General features: G+C 37.9%; 1 protein-coding gene across 1 annotated transcript in view; it reads right to left on the bottom strand.

Annotated features, from left to right (window-relative positions):
• ASIC5 (acid sensing ion channel subunit family member 5) overlaps positions 1–21,188 on the bottom strand; it is a 28,222-nt gene that overhangs the window by 5,084 nt on the left and 1,950 nt on the right. The window contains exons 2-8 of the mRNA XM_055144907.1: positions 19,723–20,029; positions 12,244–12,481; positions 11,395–11,520; positions 8,853–9,002; positions 7,056–7,203; positions 4,052–4,108; positions 1,827–1,995 (exon numbers count right to left, since the gene is read on the bottom strand). Of these exons, the coding sequence (XP_055000882.1) occupies positions 1,827–1,995; positions 4,052–4,108; positions 7,056–7,203; positions 8,853–9,002; positions 11,395–11,520; positions 12,244–12,481; positions 19,723–20,029 (1,195 nt within the window). The remainder of the gene's footprint in view (positions 1–1,826; positions 1,996–4,051; positions 4,109–7,055; positions 7,204–8,852; positions 9,003–11,394; positions 11,521–12,243; positions 12,482–19,722; positions 20,030–21,188) is intronic.

Here is a 21,188-nt window from a genome sequence, read left to right as displayed (position 1 = left end):
TCAGACATCACCAATGTACATCATTAAGAGTGAATTCAATTAGCAATGTTTCCTGGAATTATGTAGTGTTCTTTCATAAATCTAAGGAGCATGGCTATAAACCACTTTCCTTATCATTTGCAATTTTAGAAATCAATATTCTTAATTCAAAATATGTCATTAATATGTTTACTTAATTTCCATTGGTTTAATCCTAGGTAACAAAAGAATGTCCTATGTTTAAGTAGGTCATCAGAGTTCACAGTAATATTTGCAAATAGTAAAGCAGTTGTCACAGTAAAAGAAATAATGAAGTTGTCTTGGACATTCAGAAATGTTAGTAGTTTTTCAATCATCATGTCTACCATTGTGCTCCTAATTTGCATGTACACTGATAATAGAGTTTAATTTCCCTAACACAGACTCATGATTGTTCCCAAATCAGCTATGTTTTTGAAAGAATTAAATCATATCCACCAAAACATTTTCTCCTCTCAGACAGGTAATTTGCCCAATAAGACAGGAACTTGGTCTTATTGATTCAGAGCTTCCTAGAAATAATAAAATTATTTAGAATTTAATTCCCAAAATATTTTTGCTGCAGGAGAGGTATATCTTGGAGTTAATAAAGATAAGGAAATCAAAGAAAAATCGAGTGTTTCTTTAATATAAAAAACTAAATAAAGATTTCCATTAGTTGGAGAGATACTAAAGCAGGAAGGGTATCTACCTGGCATGTACCAACCCAGGGTCTATCCCTGGCATCACATATGGTCCACCAAGTCCCATCAGGGCTGCTCCCAAGTACACAGCCAGGAGTAAGCCCTGAGAACAGTCAAGTGTGGCTCAAAATCAGAACAAAACAAAGCAACTTCCCAAAGATTCTTGAGAATTAGTACTGCATTAAGAAGTAATTGGTTTTGCATAAAACAATTGAGCAAGTTGAAAATGTGTTAAAAAAAACAACAGGTGGGGGAGAGGGCAGAGTTTGAACACCTAGTGGTGCCAAGGCTTACTCCTGGCTGTGCTCTCCAGAGTCATTCCTGGTGGCTCCAGGGGACCGTATGAAATGCTGGGGATCGAAACCCAGTTGTGCATGTGCAAGGCAAGCACCCTACCCACTGTACTATCACCCTGTCCAAAAAAAAAAAAAAATTAAACATTCACTTATATAGTAAAATCAGCCAACCTTAAATCAGCTCAAAGTTTCTTTTTTCTTTTTTCCTCCTTCCTTCCTTCCTTCCTTCCTTCCTTCCTTCCTTCCTTCCTTCCTTCCTTCCTTCCTTCCTTCCTTCCTTCCTTCCTTCCTTCCTTCCTCCCTTTCTCCTTTCCTCCCTTTCTCCCTTCCTTCCTCCCTTCCTTTTCTCTGTTTCTCTTTCTGTTTCTCTCTTTCTGTTTCTCTCTTTCTGTTTTTCTCTTTCTTTCTTTCTTTCTTTCTTTCTTTCTTTCTTTCTTTCTTTCTTTCTTTCTTTCTTTCTTTCTTTCTTTCTTTCTTTCTTTCTTTCTTTCTCTCTCTCTCTCTCTTTCTTTCTTTCTCTCTCTCTTTCTTTCTTTCTTTCTAAGTTCTTTTGGGACACACCTACTTGTGCTTAGGGATTACTCTTATTTCTGTTCTTAGGAATCACTCCTGACAGTGCTCAAAGAGATCTCATTCTATTTTTGTACAATTAGTTAATAGGGAGGCACAATCTGATCCATTTCTAAAATTTTAAGTTGTCATCACAAATTCAGTGGTATCAATCGTTATCCTTTTTGATCAGAACTTCATTTCCTGTGTCTTTCAAAGCTAAAGAAAATATTCACACCAATTGCAAATAAATTATAAAACAAAAAACAAAAAAGATTACCTGATGTATTCCTGACTTTGATTCAACTTCTTAGAAAAATACTTCAAGGCTCTCTTACTCGGAAAAGTAGAGTAAGAAATAGTAGTCGGGTACTCTGTTTCCTCACATGCAACAGGGCAGCTTGAATTATGCATTCCCACTGTACATAATCCCTTAATCTCAATGTAGTCTGAAATGAAAAAAAAATCAGGCCAGGATAATTAAACAAGAAAACAATTTCATATTTTAGAGGACAGAGCTTTTTAAAGCTTATAATTTCATTTCAATGCTAAACCTAGAAGTTAACAAGATCACTATTTTCTAAAAAATATTTAAATTTTATTCACACTTTAGTATAAATATGGCAAAGGTGATAGAATATAAAACATAGGTGTTATTCTCTTTGAATTTCTTGAGTCAGAGGATTCAGGTCTTTACTGAGAAGTCTTTTCCTGCGTCTGGCTCATTTTCTGCAACACCATAAGATATTTGGACAGGGAAATTATAGAAATTTATTTGTGCAAGTGTGCACTACTTGAAAGGTACTTTCAAACATAATCCTGTTGCTATGTCTGTGTTCAGAACTTTCTCCTGGCTCTATACTCAGAGATTACTCCTGGTGGGGGCGGGGAGGACCATATGGGGAACAGGGGTTCAAACCCTGGTCAGTCATGTGCAAGGCAAGCATCTGACCTGTTGTACCATATCTCCAATCCAGTACCTGCTAGTTTTATCAGTTTCAGCTCCTGTTTCCACAAAGTAGAACTGGCTTTAATGCTTTTGGGCTGTGTTAGGGTTAGTGATGGAGCAATTTCTTTGAAGCACATCTTGGTTTTACTTGCCAAGAACTCAGAGCCATCCCTCATCCCCAACTGAATACCTGTTTGTATCCTAAAAGTCAGTGTCTCAGGTTTAAAATAAACTTTATCTTGGGGTTGTTCCAGTCTAGGGCATTGTGGAGGTGGTGGTGGGGGGTGTTGCTGAATACGTAGGGTCTCTTTTCTCTGTGGACGCAATGGCTTCTAAATCAGCCCCTGTGATTTTCTCTCCTGTCTTCTCTGGCATGATTAGAAAATGTCTATTCATGCAAACGTGTGTTAGAAATGACTCATACAGCAGGTTGGAGTTTGTCTTCCTCTGCATGTCCCCTCCAAGGTCCAACCTCACTTTTCTTTGCTTCTCATTATTATTTTCCCCTCAGTTGTGTTATAACACAACAAAGGGTCTGTCCATGACCCATTCTTCACTGTTCTTCACATAGTAAACACTATGATTACCAGAAAATGGTATCAATTTTGGACTTGGTCTCTATAGTCTTAACTCCAACAGTTCTTCAGTGCATGCATTTGCATCTACCTACTAGTGTTTTTTTTAAGGCTAACGGGAACCACGGGCTGGCCCTATGCTCACACACATACTACTACACTCAATCTCCCATTCACACACTCTGTCACATAATGACACACAGAATTTTGTTCTCACACTCATTGTCACATCTATGTATTCATGCACCACACAGACACACATGAGCGCATACACACACACACACACACACACACACACACACACACACTTCTGACCCCATTAACTTACAACACTACCTGAAGAACTGTCCATATGATGGGATTTGTTTCCTCAAATTCCTCCGCCAGCCCCCATCAGGGGCCAAACATCAGATGCAATTTGGCATGAGGTTTTCAGTGTCATTTTAGGAAATATGAGATCATGATAAGATCATATATAAGATACAGGTAAAGAATGACAGAATAAAATGCTAGACTGTCAATATTCTTTACAGAAACACAGTGATCCCTTTTTTTAATCGCAATTTTGTGAGCATAATGATCCTAATTTTCATGTGATTTTTCTATTTTTTTGTTTGAACAAATTGCAAATAATGTTTTATTTATGCAGTTAGAAAAGCAGTACAAATAATGTACTGCTTGATTACTTGATTAAAATGCAAATCTTTAAAAAGAACATTTAAAAAATATACACCAGAACTCTATGGCTGTTTCATTGTCACTGTGAACATTTTGTTCAATGCATCTTAAGTTCAGTTTTGTTTTGTTTTATATGTCTATGAACACATTCCCTTAATTATAAAAACACTTCAAAAGTCCCTCTAAAATCCTATATTCTCCTTATCTGAGGGTTGCTTATATTATTACTAAATTTTTTATTTTATTCTGAGAAACCTTCATATTCATCATGAAAAGAAAAAACAAATTAAAGTAAGTACTTACCAAGTGTAGGAGAAACACAGTTATAAAACTTTTGTAGGTCACACTCTGTCCCATTTCCTTAAAAAAATGTAAATATAGTGACTTTATACTTTTTAAGGTATTATATTGACGAAAATATCTCTTTTACAGTCATTCACTCATCCATGCATTTATCTTTCTCTCTATTCTTCTGTACATTTATTATTTTGAAAAAAGACAAAATATAAAAAGCAAACATATATTCAATGGTAATATACATTGAAGGAGAAAATTGCAATGTTTTATTAATTTTTGCCGGGAACCAATGCCTGGGAACGGCCAGAAACCTATGCCTGGGCACCAATATGTCAGTACAAACTGACCTGTAACTAAGGAACAACGGCTTCTTGGGGAAAGGTTACAGAACAATGCCCAGGGTAACTGCCACCAGAGCCCACATCCAGTTTCGTTAAACGTTTGCGTTCTTTGCTCTTCTCCCATTCTGCCCACTTCCTCATATAATCAATTATAAAAGACTAGCTTGGGAGAAATAAAGTTGGAGCTTGCTCCCATTCTGTGTCTGCCTGTGTCTGCCTCTTTCTTCTTGTGTCTGTCTCCTTTTCACCCGCGCACCCTCCCCTGGCTACCCACGTTGACCAAGTCCTGCAGGACACAAAAATTTTTCATGTTCATTTATGTTTACTACAAAATTCTAAAAATATTTAAATTGGAAATAATTTCAAGATGTTGATAGCTTTGGGCCCCTAAAAAAGCACCCAATCTGCTGTTCTGCCACTCTGCACCCAGCCCCACATTTCTTATTGCTGCTTAAACTGATGTTTTATTAAGATTCCTTTTAACAATCACCAAGTTAAGATTAATCTACTACTTACCTATTAATCTTTAAGATTAATCTTGTCAGCTGTCTCTTGGAGACCACATTATCTTGGCATTAACCTTTATATTTTTCACTGTGTAACACAGTAAAGTTAAATCTATTTTAGTTTGATATATGGTTTGCTTTAAGATATGTGTCCTTGTTATAAATGTTCAACATTTTTCCTTATAAAGTGAAGAGTCTCTTGCCCCTGTGCCTGGCTGTCTTCACCGGGGCCCTTCGGAAGGGGTTGGTTGATTTTCCCTCCCCACCCTGAGCAGAGCTCCGGCAGCCAAAGACCTCTGGAACCCAGCCACAGCCATACTCAAAGCCCCTCTCCCCATGTTCAGATGAGCCTCTCACAAAGAACCGGTGGAGGAACCCAGGTGTGTAGGACCTAGGGCTGAGATCTCCATGAGGATCGGGACTAGGCCTCTTCCGCCCAGATTCCCCATTTTCCAGTAACTAGGCATTCACACCCAGAAACTGCCCCCATTGCTATGTAATCCCATCAACGTCGATCATCCAGAGACTATAAAACCAAGCTCCTGGAAGCAACATTTTATAGCCTAGTTCTCCCTCTCAGAGAACCTGGCAAGCTACAGAGAGTTTCCTGCTTGCATGGGAGAGCCTAGCAATCTCCCCTTGGTGTGGTGTATTCATATGCCAAAACCAGTAACAATAATGAGTCTCATTCCCCTGATCCTGAAAGCCTCCAATGAGGCACCATTGGGAAGGACGAGTAAAGAGAGGCTTCTAAAATCTCAGGACTAGGACGAATGGAGACCTTACTGAGACCGCTCAAGAAATTCTTCGATCAACGGGATGATGATGATGATAATAGCTTTAAAATACGAAATTGCTTTTATATTTATTGCGTAATTTTTTCCTTACTAAAAGCCTGTGTTATATAAATCATTTTACTGATTCTAAAAATATATTATATATATAGAAAAACTAATATAGATTTAAGTATGCATACAATCTCTGGTGAGCTGACTTTATAGCAATAGTAAAAGACAATTAAGTAGCAATATACCTGCTTACTGTGCACCTTTAGGTGAATAGTAAAATCAATATTGTCAGAACTGAGTTTAATCCTAGAATGTGTCTGAAACTTTTGAACTTGTACCGTATTATATTTTTTTCTATGGCTTTAAAACAAATAGTATCTGGAGTAAGTTAGTTCCATGTTTAGTTAATGGTTTGTCGGTAATCAAAGGATATTGTCCATTTATTACTTGTGTATACATTCAGGGACTGTAAGGAAGTACTTTTGATGAATAAATTCAAATATGAAATGAAGGAACTAAAAGAAAAATTTTTTCTTGAACATTCATTTAGTAAAATCTCTCCAAAATTTGCTTTACTCCTTGCAGTGATTTTTTTATCAATAATAATTTTATCAATATAATTTTATCGATATAACATAATTTGTTTATTAAATAATATTGGAATTAAAAAATAAAACTATTGTGCTTAAAAACTGATATTTGAGAGCATATTTTATAAATAATATATTGATATATTTTACTAATTCAATCAAAAACTAAATCTTAGATTCTTCACTTGTATATAGATTTAAAGGTATATGTGTATTATACTTTGGGTAGATTTCATCTTGTCCATTATATCTTCTATAATAGTCACTCGACTTGTGTTTTAATAGAAGCAAGAATTTTTAAATGACAAATACTTTTCTCCATCTATTAATTCAGACTTGTTTCAGTGATTTTAGAAAGATCATTAAAAAAATAACTCAGAGCCAGAATTAGCAGCTTTGTAAAATAATAGTTTTGGTGATATAACCTAATATGTTAGAAACTAAATATCAGGAAGTGATGATTCTGAAAAATTTCTGAGACTTACTTAACTAGGTACACAGCATTATAAGAACAGAGATATTTAATGAGTAATTTTCCATATTTGAAAACACCCAGTGTAAAATTTTTGAAGAACTGGAGAACTACCCCAAAGGATACCATTTCTTTCTCTTTTCCAGATCTGCTAATCTTAAAATTGTCCTTAAGGTTTCACTTGTTGAACATATGATTTCCAGAATGATTCCCCGAGACTGGAGAAACCAAGTTTAAGAGACGTCCCATCCCCATGTTTTAAGTTTAGCAAATCTAATATTTAATTAGTGGAAAGTTGCCATCCGTTATTTACCAGGAAGCAGAAAAGGTAAACATCCGCAGCGTGTTTTTATGTGCTGAGCTTTGCATTCCTTCAAGCACCCGGAAGTGCTGTAGGTGCTGAAGCTCCGCAGCTTGAGGTCAGGGTTGCATTCTCCCCAAGGGTATTCTTGATGAACTGTCTGAAGATAAACACTAGAGTCACGAGATTGAATGACAACGTTCATCCATTTTCCACCCACCCCCACTAAGAGAAGTTAGTTCAACTACAGCTTACTTTTCTACCCGAGCTCGCTGTTTTTTTTTTTTAATTTATTTTCTTCCCCTTTTTTGGGTGGGAGGCAACAGGGGGGAGTTTGGATGAAGAAGTGGGGGAGAAGGGGGGAGGGGCACGCTCAACAGGGTATTCAGGGTTTACTCCAGGCTCTAGGCTCTGGGATTATTCTGGCCATGCTCTAAGGACAGTACAGGTTGGCGGGATTGAAACCATTGTAGAATTTCTCCAGCCCTGTTTCTTCTCTGTTCTTTGCTTTTGAAGCTGGAACTGGAGTGATAGTACAGTGGGGAGGGCATTTGCCTTGCACATGGCCAACCTGGGTTCAACCCCCAGCACCCCATCTGGTCCCCTGAGCAATGCCCAGAGTGCAGTTGTTGCTGAAATTCTGCAGTCTGAGGTCAGGATTGCATTCTCCCCAAGGGTATCCTTGATGAACTGTCTGAAGATAAACCCTGAGCCCTGATCCAGGAATGAGTCCAAAGTACCACCTAATAAATAAATTAAGTGAATAAGGCTGATTGACTACATTTGCTCATATTACATTTGCTCATATCATTTATTTTTTTAGATTGAAGGTAAATTCAGTAGTGATTCTTTAATACATATCTCCAAACCTCTGAGCTTGTAGTGAATTGGTGAAATCAGACTTACTGTATAAAAATTTAACGATATAAAAAGCATATTTTTGTAAAAAATGTTTGTTAACCTATTCATCAGTCTTTCCACTAATTAGAAACTGAAATCATATGAAAAAAGATCCTTTATTGAGCGGGTATAATCTTTTGGTACTTTATATTATTTCCCTTAAGCTTCAGAATGATTTAAAATAGGAAGAGATTAATCCACCTCTGGCCAGGATGCAGAGAATATGGAGACTCGGGCTTATTAAGAACATTACAGAGTGAACAGCAGGCAAATGGAAACCTATCAAAGGTGTCTTTTGCCAAAATTCTCTTCCCTCATTTGAATTTCTTGCTCCCAAAATGTCTCGTGAAGAAAACACACAATTTAAGAATCTTTGGATACTACTGATCTTTATATTTTTAATGAAATGTAAAGTTTGGATATGTTAGACGTTATATACTGTACATACGCACTCACTGATTTTACTGTAAATGTGCCTTTTAATGGTCACTGTCACTGTCATTGTCATCCCGTTGCTCATCGATTTGCTCGAGTGGGCACTAGTAACATCTCCATTGTGAAACTTGTTGTTACTGTTTTAGCACAGCGGGTAGGGGTTTGCCTTGCATGCGGCTGACCCAGGTTGGATTCCTCTGTCCCTCTCGGAAAGCCCGTCAAGCTACCAAAAGTATCCCGACGCATGGCACAGCCTGGCAAGCTACCCATGGTGTATGTGATATGCCAAAAACAGTATCAATAAGTCTCTGCCTTTTAATTAGGGGGAAAAATCTGAAGCAAATCATATAATCTCTAGTAAGTTATAAACTTATGGAAAAAAGAGGGCTTCTCATGACAGGTATTTTCCAGTATGTAAGTACTCACCAATTCCTCACCTACTTCCCTCAGGCTCTATACTTTTTGACTGTTTACCTTCACTTGACGGATGGTCACCCGTGCATGCATTCCCACAGGTGATGCCAAGCCTAAGCCATGAAGCTGTGGCACCTTTTTAGGTGAATGAATAACGAAGATGATTCCAGCATCCACAAAACCAAGGGACTCCTCATCAGTGAATTCTTCCTGCAATACATTTTTCCTTCTTTAAAAACTGATATCAAATCCAAACACTCTTAAGATTGTTACATCATCTCGCAAAAGCATTTGCCTTATAAATAGTTTATATTAGCATTCTATCTTTTTTTCTTATGATATATTGGCTGTGATACTTAAACACCAACACAATTTCAAGAGTTGCCCACATTTAAGACTATGATGGTTATTCACAGATCACTGTTTTACATTAAAATTTTCTGTGGTGTAGCCTGTACCTATTAATTTTCTGATTTCTATTTTCTCCCTCTCTATTGGCCCTCTGGTTACCTTGTAAGTTCCTTTCTTTTAAAAAATTCGTGTGTTACTTTTTATTTTATAATTAAAATCTCTGGACTTATGGACTTATTTAAAATTTATTTTTTTCTCAGAAATAAAGGCTTACACTAATTCTATAACTGGTAATATTTTTTCTATAAATAAATGGTAGATGAAGAATTTTGAGATTAAACTTCTTGTGACTTTGTTATTAGAAATAATCTCAGATTAGAAGAGGAATGAAATTTGAAGCATCATGATTATTCTTCTGAAAAGTAATTGTGTATGTCAGTAACTGCCTGTATCATTATACTAAATAAACAATGTTGATATTCCATTTGGAATCAGGATTCTGTGTCTCCCAATACTGTAAAGGCTCTCAAAGAAATTCGTGGGGGTTGAGAAGACAGGAGGAGTTAGGGGCTAGGACATACTCCTGGTCTACATTCAGGAATCACTCTGGGTGGTTCTTGGAGAGTCATAGGGGGTGCTGAAGATAGAACAAGGATTCGAACTTGTGAATTTGAATGGCATTGCTGGTGTGCAAGGCAAGCATCTAAGCTCCTGTATTATTTCTCCAGCTCCTTAGAAAAACTTATGTGGCCAAAGATAGGTCAAGAGATTGAGTGCACGCAGAGCATGGCAGCAGGCCTGGCTTGATCCTCAGCACCACCCCCAGCATTATCAGACCCAGACTGGGTCTTGGTCTAGAGCACCAAACTGGTCATAAGTCCTGAACTCTGCCAGTTCTGGCCCAAAGGAATCCCTCTTTGAGAAAAAGAGAAAGAAAAGAAGAATTTAAAAAAAAATTAACTGCTTAGTGTGGAGATCTATTTCAGAACTGTTTAGAGAAATTCTAATTTGCAAATTTTATAATGTAATATTTGATTTATGTTTCCATCTTTATTGAGTTATTGTGACTTAAAATACTTTTAATAATAGTTTTATGCAGAGATCAGTTCAACCCTACACTCATCACAAGACCACTTGCTTCCCTCCATCGAGATCTCAAAGACCCAGCTAACCCCACCCTCACAATTGGTCCTGTGAACCAACCCTCTAATTCTATTGCCCTAGGCACTATAATTTAATATCTTAACTGACCAGAGGGTTGATATTTTAATAACTTAGAAATGTTTATCAAATGAGTTTACAAATTTGCAACATGCAAAGATTTGTTTTATAATAAAATAATACTGAGGAAGTTATGAAGCATACTTTAAGATAAATAATCTTGAAAGAAGCCAAAAGTTATGTAGTAGCACTGTCAAAGGGGTCCCTGGGGCTATCCCCTATGATTCTTAATCAGTTATCTTTTTTTTTATTGAGTCACCGTGAGAATAGTTTAACAAAGCCTTCATGTTTAAGTCTCAGTCATACAATGATCAAACATCCATCCCTTCACCAGTGCACATGTTCTACCACCAAGAACTCCAGTATACCCCCCATCCCACACATCTCCCTGCCTGTGTGGCTGATGATTTCCACTTTACTCTCTCTACTTTGATTACATTCAATTTTTCCACAAAGACCCACCATTATTATTTGGAATTTCCCCTCAACAATCAGACCTGCTGAAAAGGCATCATTAGATCCTATTGGACAGAGAGGTACAAGTTTGCAGTGATGAGACGTGTGGGGCCCTTCTCCCCACCCTGACTAGACCTTGAGTTGCCCCCGACAAATGGATCCACAGGTTCCTGAACGGCCATGATCCCAGAGGCACACAAACCAATCTCGGAACCCAGCGGTTTTCTCTGGACTTAATTACTAAAATACCAGAAATCCAAAATGATCATATGCTCTTAATTATCAGCAATAGAAATCAGTGATGCTTAATCATTCATTAGTGCAAGAGCCCGAGAATGTGGTTCTGCTCAGACTCTGAAGAGCAATGGACCACCAGCCATCCGAGTGATGTTTTGAGACTTCCAGGGCTATAGCTGGCAATGAGCGGGCTAGCCGGGTGGAAGACATGCAGTGTAGAGATCAAACAGGATAGGGAGCTGAAACCCTATAATTAAATGCACAGAAATTCCAAATGTTTTGAAATGTTCAGCCTTGTTTTTCATGAACCCTAACCAGTTTTAAGAAAATCCAATACCTGCTTGACATTGAAGATCAACTTTAAGCCTCTTCCAGAGGAACTCACTTTTACCCACTCTTGGATATTTTGATCATGATTAAAAGTAAAGCAATTTCCATACTCAGTGAAGACATGGGCAAAATCCTCCAATGAAAACAAAGAAAACAAAGAAAAAAATCATAATTAGTTGTATACTTTCATCATTATAGTTTATATTATAGTTTACATCAGAAAGAATTAACATTATCTGATGATTTACATATGTATTCTCCAGTAGGCTTCTTGTTATTTTTTAAAATAGGTGCGAATCAATTTGCATGTAATATTTTTTAATACTTTGGGAAACATATGCAATTTTTTATAGTAAAATTCCAGTGTCCTTGAATTTTTCTATGACCTCTGATGTAATGTCATAAAAACAAGATTCTTGGCAGCTTATTTATATTATTATAAATCATGTCAATGTTATCTTAGAATGTATTTTCTTAAGAGATTTGGGATAATTATTTTTTATTTTGGACCACACCCAGAAGTGCTCAAGACTTACTCCTGGCACAGGGGATTGTATGTGGTGCCAGAATTTGAACCTAAGTCAGCAGCATGCAAGGCAAACATCTTAACGCCATTACTCTTTCTTTGACCCTGTTGTTTGTTAACAAATGTAAAGCATTAAAATGTCCTCTGTGTAAAAATTATTTTTCTCTTGGAAAAACACTTCTTTTATCAATCCTCCTATTTGAAGGGAGTTGAGTTAATAGAATATGTGATATTTCTATTAGTTTCCTATGGAAGTAAGCTTTATCTTGGTATAATTGCTAATAAACTTTTATAATATTAGAGCTATTTGAAGAAGTATCAAATCATTACCTTTGGGCCACACGGCTTTCCAAAAAAGTCACAGTCCAATAAAGTGCTATTATTAAGATAAAAACCATTGTTTTTAACAAACTCTGTAATGCTGAAGTTTTGATGACTTGCAAGAAAATCAGTAATCTTTTTAGAGCCAGTGGAATTGGTGTTGATTTCCTGAAGATGGAGGACTTTGGACACAACTTTCCATAAGAAAAAAATAATACTAAATTTGGCTACAGCATGTGCTTGGAACCTATCAGTAAAAATGAAGGCAATATTTAGATTAGCAAACATTTCTTATATGTAAAGGACAGTGAACAAACATCTGAACTCTGTCAACTTTTCTGGCTTAATTCCTATACTCATGTTCATTATACATTGAAATAAAACGATTCCTAAGAAAGTCTTCACATTCTGTCAGTTGCTGTGTTTTTGTGCATACAGTGTCATTTGTCTACCTAGAGAAGCTTCTGAGCCTCAGCCTGGAAAACAAACAAACAAGTATATTTTCCATATTCAAGGTAGAGGAAACATAAGTCTTTGGGTTTTTTGTTTGTTTGTTTGTTTTTTGGTTTGGGGGCCACACCTGGTGGTACTCAGGGGGTTACTTCTGGCTCTGAACTCATGAATTATTCCTGGAGATGCTGAGGGGACCATTTGGGATGCCAGGAGTCAAACCCATTTGGCTGTGGGAAGGCAAGTGCCCTACCTGCTCTGCTATCACTCTGGTCCCAACATAATCAGTTCATATTTATAGGAGAAAATTTTCTAGGTTCAATACCTCTTTGTCAATACTTTGGAGCCACATCCAGCAGTTTGGGGGGCTTATTCCTGTCTCTGTGCTCAGGGATCACTCCTGGTGAAACTCAGAATATCGTATAGGGTGCCTGGGGTCAAACTGGTGTTGACCGTGTCAGGGAAAACTGTCCAACCCTCTGTATTGTTACTCTAGCCCTTGTGCTGTCATTATTGTGCTTCTGAACTGTGTCTGTTGGCTCTGCTGGAGCTACAATTTACTTTCCAACCCACACAGTTTTTTTATATGCAGCTGCTATCACCAGAAGTTCAAAGGTAAAGGCTATGAGTTCTTCCAGTTCCTATCCATTGTTGTTTTCTTTCATTGTTTTTCAGACCTCAGCTTCTCAGAGGGCAAGCTGATGAAGGTGCCAATTCCTCTTGCGGGTGACCTACTCTATCAATATGGCAGGAAGTAACTAAGGAGCAGCACATAGTGGCTTGTGTTCATTTCCCTCCCTTCACACATATATTCCTTTCTGATAGCAGATTTGCTAACTTCCAGCATTGCACACAAAGACACGTGGCTTATGAAGTGGGCTTAACCAGCTTCTATGATCCTTGATTCTGGGTCACTAAAATTGGTTTTGCTTCTTTTGTTAATTCCTCCTTGAAGCTGATATGTAACATAAATGTCTTCACTTTAGTGTGACTGTTTTTCCCCTCTTCTAATTGGTATAGATTTATATGAGCATCTCAAAATGTCAATTTGATGTATAAGTGATTGCTTCTCAACCATTTAATAGAGCGCATGAAATATGAGCCTAAATGTTCATTAAATAAATGTGTGGCTATTGTCAGTTCTTCTGACAATCAGAGTAGAAGTCTTCTAGTTGCTCCAAGTACTTGATTATTTTCCCATTTTGCTGAGAACCTTCTGCCTTATACCATGTGACCTCCTGTAGTCTCATACCTGACATTCCTTTCAAAACATGTCTGGTAGCTCAGAGCAAGATTGCAATGGCTACCAATACCTCTCTTGCAAGCATATGCTCCCAAATCCTCAGTGTCCCACATGTGTTAAGTATGAACATGTCAGATCTGCTATTTGAACCTGGCTACTCTGCTGCCTGTGATCACCAGTGTCACACATAGACACACACAAAGTACAACACCATTAGCCAGACAGTTTCAAATACAACAACAACAGCAAAGAAGGGGTGAAGGTCAAGTGGGGAGTGAATAAATAAAGACATTACTTTGTTTCATGGAACTGGAACCACATTAAAATAGCATGACTGGTATTTGCATATTTTGAATATTATAATCCTGAAAATAGGACAAACTTATCCAAATGATTCTTTTTCCCATACAAGCTACAGTAGACTCTCTTTCTTTTTTTTTTCTTTTTTGCTTCTTGGGTAACACCTGACAATGGTACAGGGGTTACACCTTGCTCTGCACTCAAGAACCACTCCTGGCGGTGCCCAAGGGACCATATGGGATACGGGGAATCAAACCCGGGTCGGCCGCTTGCAAGCAAATGCCCTACCTGCTGTGCTATCGCTCCATCCCCAGTAGACCCTTTCTTAATCAATAGAAGATAAGCACAAAAGAAAACAAAAATGGGCCAATACTCTCTGTCTGGTCCTTGACTGAGATCATTTCATTCTAAAGTGTTTCTTGATAATGTTAACAAAAGCAAAGTCAATTGGCTATGATCTACAGAGTTTGCAGATTCTTCACATGCCTGTGTGGAATTTTTGAGGTACTCCATTTTTCTCCTACACTCTAAACATGTGCAAGATTATTGGTGGATCTCAGTTGTCCCAAATTGGAGTGTGTGTGTGTGTGTGTGTGTGTGTGTGTGTGTGTGCATGGCTGTTGCGGGCAGGGTGTGAGGAGGGAAGTCCTGTGATGGAAGGAAACCTGTCAAGTTGGGTGTCATACACGTCCTGTGGATTGCCCTCCCCCGCATTAATTTGGTCTGAAAATTAATGAATGAATACATTCAGATAAATAATCTTTTCTTTTTACATATTTGGAATATTTAGAAGTTGGGCAATATATTTGAGCCAGAAATATACTATAGGAGCTAAACTCTTGTTTATATTATTTTCTGGTAAGCTCAGTTCATTCCATGTCATTTCTATGGTTGATGAATGTAGACATGTATTAATGTAGAAATGCAAAACTGCTTTCACACTTGGCTCCTAATAAATACCTTCTTTAACCTTTTCTGCTAAATGTCACCTGCTCAGCGTATTAGAGCCAAATAAACTTCTATTTTTTTTCTTTTTGGGTCATACCCAGTGATGCACAGGGGTCACTCCTGGCTCTGCACTCAGGAATTATCCCTGGCGGTGCTCAGGGGACCATATGGGATGCTTGGAATCGAACCCAGGTTGGTCTCGTTTAAGGCAAGTGCCCTACCTGCTGTGCTATCACTCCAGCCCCAGGAGCCAAATAAACTTCTTGACAACTTGTAAAGATAGTCTAAGCCTTGGTCATGTGTATTTATTACTCACCAAGGGGATCTGATTGCTCCCTGGGATCATTTGTAATTGTGTAAAACTTCCAGCCTATACAATACCACTACTGGGAATATACCCCAGAAAAGCAAAAAAGTATACCCGAAATGACATCTGCACTTATATGTTCATCACAGCACTGTTTACAATAGTCAGAATCTGGAAAAAACCCGAGTGCCTGATAACAGATGACTGGTTAAAGAAACTCTGGTGCATCTATACAGTGGAATACTATGCAGACGTTAGAAAAAATGAAGTCATGAACTTTGCATATAAGTGGATCAACATGGAAAGTATCATGCTAAGTGAAATGAGTCAGAAAGAGAGAGACAGACATAGAAAGATTGCACTCATCTGTGGAATATAGAATAATAGGCTAGGAGACTAATGTCCAAGAATAGTAGAAATAAGTACCAGTAGGTTGGCTCCATGACTTGGAAGCTGGTCTCACAGGCTGGGGAAAAAGGCAGCTCAGATAGAGAAGGGAACACCAAGTAAAATGTGATTGGAGATCCCGCCCGGGAAGGGAGATGTGTGCTGAAAGTAGACTAGAGACTGAACACAATGGCCACTCAATACCCCTATTGCAAACCACAACACCCAGTTGGAGAGAGAGAAATCAAAAGGGAGTACCCTGCCACAGAGGCAGGGTAGGGTGGGGGGGAGAATGGATTGGGGGGAGGGATACTGGGTTTATTGGTGATGGAGAATGGGCACTGGTGGAGGGATGTGTTTGTGAACATTGTATGAGGGAAAAAGAAGTTCTAACGTGTGAATCTGTATCTGTACCCTCATGGTGTTTCACTAATTAAAAAATAAAATAAATTTAAAAAAAAACAAAACTTCCAGCCTGCATCATAAATGTTTACTTAACCACAGTTTATCTAATAGCCTTACTGTTCTTGGTCAAAAGTGTTTCTAGGGCTCTTTTGAGAAGTCAAGTCTACTTGAACATCATATCTGGGAGAGGAGTGCAGAATTGGCCCTGAAATCAAGGGATGGACCTTTAGCCTGCTTTGCACTCAAGCTCTCAGATAACTGACAGCTGACTGAGGATCTTCCACTTTGGAATCCTGCTGAGGCTGAGCGTCATACTACCTCACTCAGTGCTCCCTGCCTCCTTCTCAAAACAATTAGACAGAGAAATGAAGGGATTCTCATATGTCATCTGTGTAGGCGGTATAAGTACAATAGATAAAAAGGTTAAAAGGCAGGGCGTTTTAAAATATTCTTTAAAAGTTTTTTTTTATCCTAATTATAGTTGAGACCATGAGGATAATTGAAGTAGGTGAATTAAACTTATTGGGGAAAAGTCTAACAAAATTTGAAATAAAGGAACTGAACTTGCTGTAAGACAAATTGTTCAGCCTAGTTCCAGACTGTTGTGCACTGTATTTTCGACTTTACTTTACACATTTAATATTGTCTTTCAAAAACTGCTTATTTATAATTTGTCTTACTCTTTTCCTTTTCTTTGTCCCCTCTTTTTTTGTTGTTTTTATGATTTTTTTGTTTGGTTTGGACACCACATCCAACAGTGCTCAGGGCAGATTTCATTCAGACCTTCTCAGGGGCCTTTGAATTTTATGACGTCAGTTGCAGAGGATGCAACCAGCCCCAGACATGGGCTTTGGTGGAAGTTGTTCGGCAGACTTACCCATCTTTGAACCTCCTGGCTAAGCCATTTGCTTTAAATAGCTATTTATTAAGGACATGCAATTTTAGCAGAAGATAACAAAATGTACTTCATTACTAACCTTTGCTATCAAGGTATAGGAGAGTCAATATCTCTTGAAATCCTGAAATTAAAGTATTTAATACACTTAGGAGAGTAACTGTTGGTTTATTGATAGTTCAATTTTGGGAGGTATTGCTGTAATTATTTCCCATAGCTGGTGCATCATTTAAATTGCTTCACATCCTGGCCAGCACTTGATGTCTTTTATGTTTTGATAATAGTCACTCTTATGGTGTAAGATGATGTCTAAGGGTAATATTGAGTTGTGTTTTCTGGTTCTTAATGGTATTTTATACATGATTGACCATTTGCTAATCTTCTTTGGAAAAAAGATCTACTAAAGTTATTCCCTAATACATTTTAAAATTGGGATAATAGGGTTTATGTTATTAAATTGTAGGAGTTTCTTAAATACATGGGAAATTATTTCTGAGAACTGCATTAAAAAATAAGTTTTAGGGGGTTGGAGTGCTGTATAGCAGGCAGGCATAACTCTTGCTTTGCATGCAGGTGTCCTGGGTTTGATTCCCAGCACTCCATGGGGTCCCCAGAGTCCCATCAGGAGTGATCCCTGAACTCAAGAGCCAGGAGTAAACCTTGAATAGTACCAGATGTAGCCCAAGAAAACAACAAAAATAAAAGTTTGACCATTTACAAGTACCTGTACATCTCCTTACACTGCCATTCTCAAAACGGTATGCACATTTTTTTAAAATAAAAGACACCACCAATGAATATTTGATTTTGCTAAAATACATGCCATTTAGTGGTGAGTGGGCACTGGTGGAGGGATAGGTAAACGATCACTGTATGAGTAAAAAGCAAACACAAAAGTTCATAAGTTTGTAACTGTACATCACAGTGATTCTCTAATAAACATTTTTAAAAAACACATGCCACTTAAATGAGTATACAAGAGTTTTTACTTTTTTTCTGGGAAGATATTTGTTTTCACTCTTTGAAACTCATCCAAGAATTATATAGACATTCTAAGTCTGATATGCACCTACCCAAGGAGCATCCAGAAATGAAATAAGTTTACATACCACCTCATATATTATTGCACTAAGTATGTAAAATGTATTATTTACCATTTTATATACCTTTATTTGAAGCTATAAAGTTTAGTGAAGGTCACAAAACTGATATTCAGTGAAATTTACACAAACCCCAGTCTCACTTTCAAGGTGAAAATCCCCCATGATCATAAGAAATTACTGGCTTTCCCTGAAGTTCCTCCAGGAGAATGTTGTTACTTCCAGAGCTGTCCTAACAGAGCAGATATGCAGCGTGATTGGGGAGCTGCAATTTCTAGAGGGAGCTGTCTTCGGAGACTCAATACAATAACAGGAGAGTGGGAACCAGGATCTGGTTCTTATAAACTCTTGACTCAGTGCATAGGGCACAGTGCCACGAAGCTGGCCCTGCCTTCATTTCATCAAAGATCTCATCCTATGAATAGACCAAAAACTTGTGGAATAGATATGCAAAGGAATAGCTGCTCTCAGGAAGAAGAAAATCCAGCAAGTTGAAGAAACATGGATGGAGCTAGAGGCAATCCTACTGAGTGAACCCAGTCAGAAAGAATGGAACAGACACAGAATGATCTCGTTCATACACAGGAAGGGAGTACGAAGGGCCAAAGGTAATTCAAAAGAACTGATCCACACAATTGAGGTCGTGTGTGTAAGGAGAAGTTTGAAAGGGAGGGACATGGTGGTCCTCGGGGGAAGGGGATGGGGCAGAGGTGATGGGTGTGGTGTCGGAATTATGTACGTGTGACACCACCAATAACAGTGTTGTAAATCGCAGTACCTCAAAAAAAAAGTTTAGATGAAGTTCAGAATAAATAAATATCTCATCCTAGCGCTGGACAGAGTTCAGGGTAAGGTGATTGCCTTTCATGCAGCAGACCTAGCCTCAATCCCAGCACTGCATTAAGGTCCTCTGAGCACGTCCCTTGAGCCAGGAGTGACCCCTGAGCACTGCCAGCTGTGACCAAACCTTACCATCCACTATCTCATCTGGTATGTATGAGAATTTTATATCTCCGTAGTTTTCCACAGTCTTTCTTCAAATTCCTCCTCTCCATGTAGAAATTGCCTGGTCCTTCTTTAGTGTTCACTTCTGTACTACTCAAGGTGAAATCCCTCTTCCCCTCTTTTCTCCAAATCCCCCCCCTCTCTTTTTCATTGCATATTCTTTAAACTGCAGAGATCTAAATTTGAAGTACAGAAATATAGAAATATTTAACCCTAGAGTTGGTGCATTGCCTAGGAAATATTTGTGAAGTGAAGGAAAAAATGCTGGAAAATAAGTGAAAGCAACATCATTTTCCCTCCTTCCTTCATTAATATTGTGCTTTGATGTACAAAGTAAGAATTCTTGTGATTTTTCCATGGGGGACACATCAGATACTGAACTTGTCAATCAACAAAGGTTAAAACAGCAAAGTTGTGGAGACTGTACTATTAAAAGTGCACTGCTTACCTGTTCAAATTACAAAACGTCACAGCCGGAAAGTCAATATTTTCTACATACTGAACCTCCATAGATGTTGTGGTTGGCCACTTGAAGTAGTTGACAAAGCGAGAGTAGATTTGCCATACCAGGAGTGAAACTGAGCCCAGAACCACCAGCAACCAGAGCGCCTTGCGGACTCTGCCCCGGTTCCGAACAATGTTATGGACCCCGTGAAAGGACGTGGAGATGGCAAAGTCATGGTCAAACTTCTTCCGGTCTGTGGGAGACGGCAGTGGATTCTTAGATAGATAAAGCTTGATCTTTTCCAAGAGACCTTCAGGTTGTAACCATCGGATAATGAAATAAAGGCAATGCGTTAAGAAACTTTCAGATGTTCTCTATAAAACAAATCAACTCATAATGTTTATACCAATTTATATGTGAAACACTCAACATTTATCTTTCGTTATGGGTTCTATTTGGAAATTATAGTCCTGTGCATTGTAGGGGGCTAATACAACTATGCTAATGCTTCCAGAGAAAATCTGCTGTTCATGAAAAATTTACTGGTGCCAGCATTGACATATGAAATTTTAAAGTCAATCCACCTTAAATGTGGAGTGTAAAACAAGTTGTGTTTGTCTTTAGTAGCTTTAGTGCTTCTTTAATATTCTCTGGAGATGAGACGGGGGAGTGTACCCGGGGTTCTCAGGGGTCAGGCCAGCAGTGCTGGGGGACCATGCCTGGATCAAACCGGATTCACAGTTTGTAAGAAAGCGCCTTACCACCTCACTATCTCTCTAGCCCCGATCTTTCTTTTTGCTCTTAATTTCATCTCAGAGAGTTTTGTTTTCTTAAATTTTTTTTAAATTATTTTATTATTATTGAGGTAAAATGCTACGCCAAAAGCACAAATTAACATAGCAAAATCACTGTACATAACGACCACCATAGAGACCAACACCCTCCTCCACTAGATTACTTCTAGTTCACCCTTTCAAGTCTCCCTTGTAAAGAGCAAAATCAGTGTAATTCTTCAGAGAATCTCAAGTAGGGGTTAAAAACAACCTGTTTTTCTACCAATCTCCATCCTTTATAGTAGTATATTGTCTGGCTGAATGTAACTTTTATTGATTCAAATATTTTGATACAATTTACTTTAGTTGATTATTTCATCAAAATGTAAAAGTTGCACTATTAGTTAAGGAATCTATTTACTACTTCTTTATAAAGTGATTGCACCCTTTCAAATGCATTAATACTTATTCAAATGATGTTTATTTGGTTGATGAGATATTAGTTGATATGAACTAGGAAAGCTAATCCTCAATGGTATGGCGATACAGAACTCAGTCAGAATTTTATGTTAATTTAATTTGGTTTAATTTTTTTCCATAGAATTTTTTTTAACTGTGAGAGAACTGCCATACCTATGTTCAGAGAATGCAATGACCTTAGGAAAGGAAATGTTTGCCTTTGGTCCTTATAATCAG

This window comes from Sorex araneus, chromosome 7, assembly GCF_027595985.1.
Source record: "Sorex araneus isolate mSorAra2 chromosome 7, mSorAra2.pri, whole genome shotgun sequence".
In the NCBI taxonomy this organism is placed as follows: Eukaryota; Metazoa; Chordata; class Mammalia; order Eulipotyphla; family Soricidae; genus Sorex; species Sorex araneus.
The sequence above is the reverse complement of the archived record's forward strand: the minus strand, read 5'-3'. Positions and strand labels throughout refer to the sequence as shown.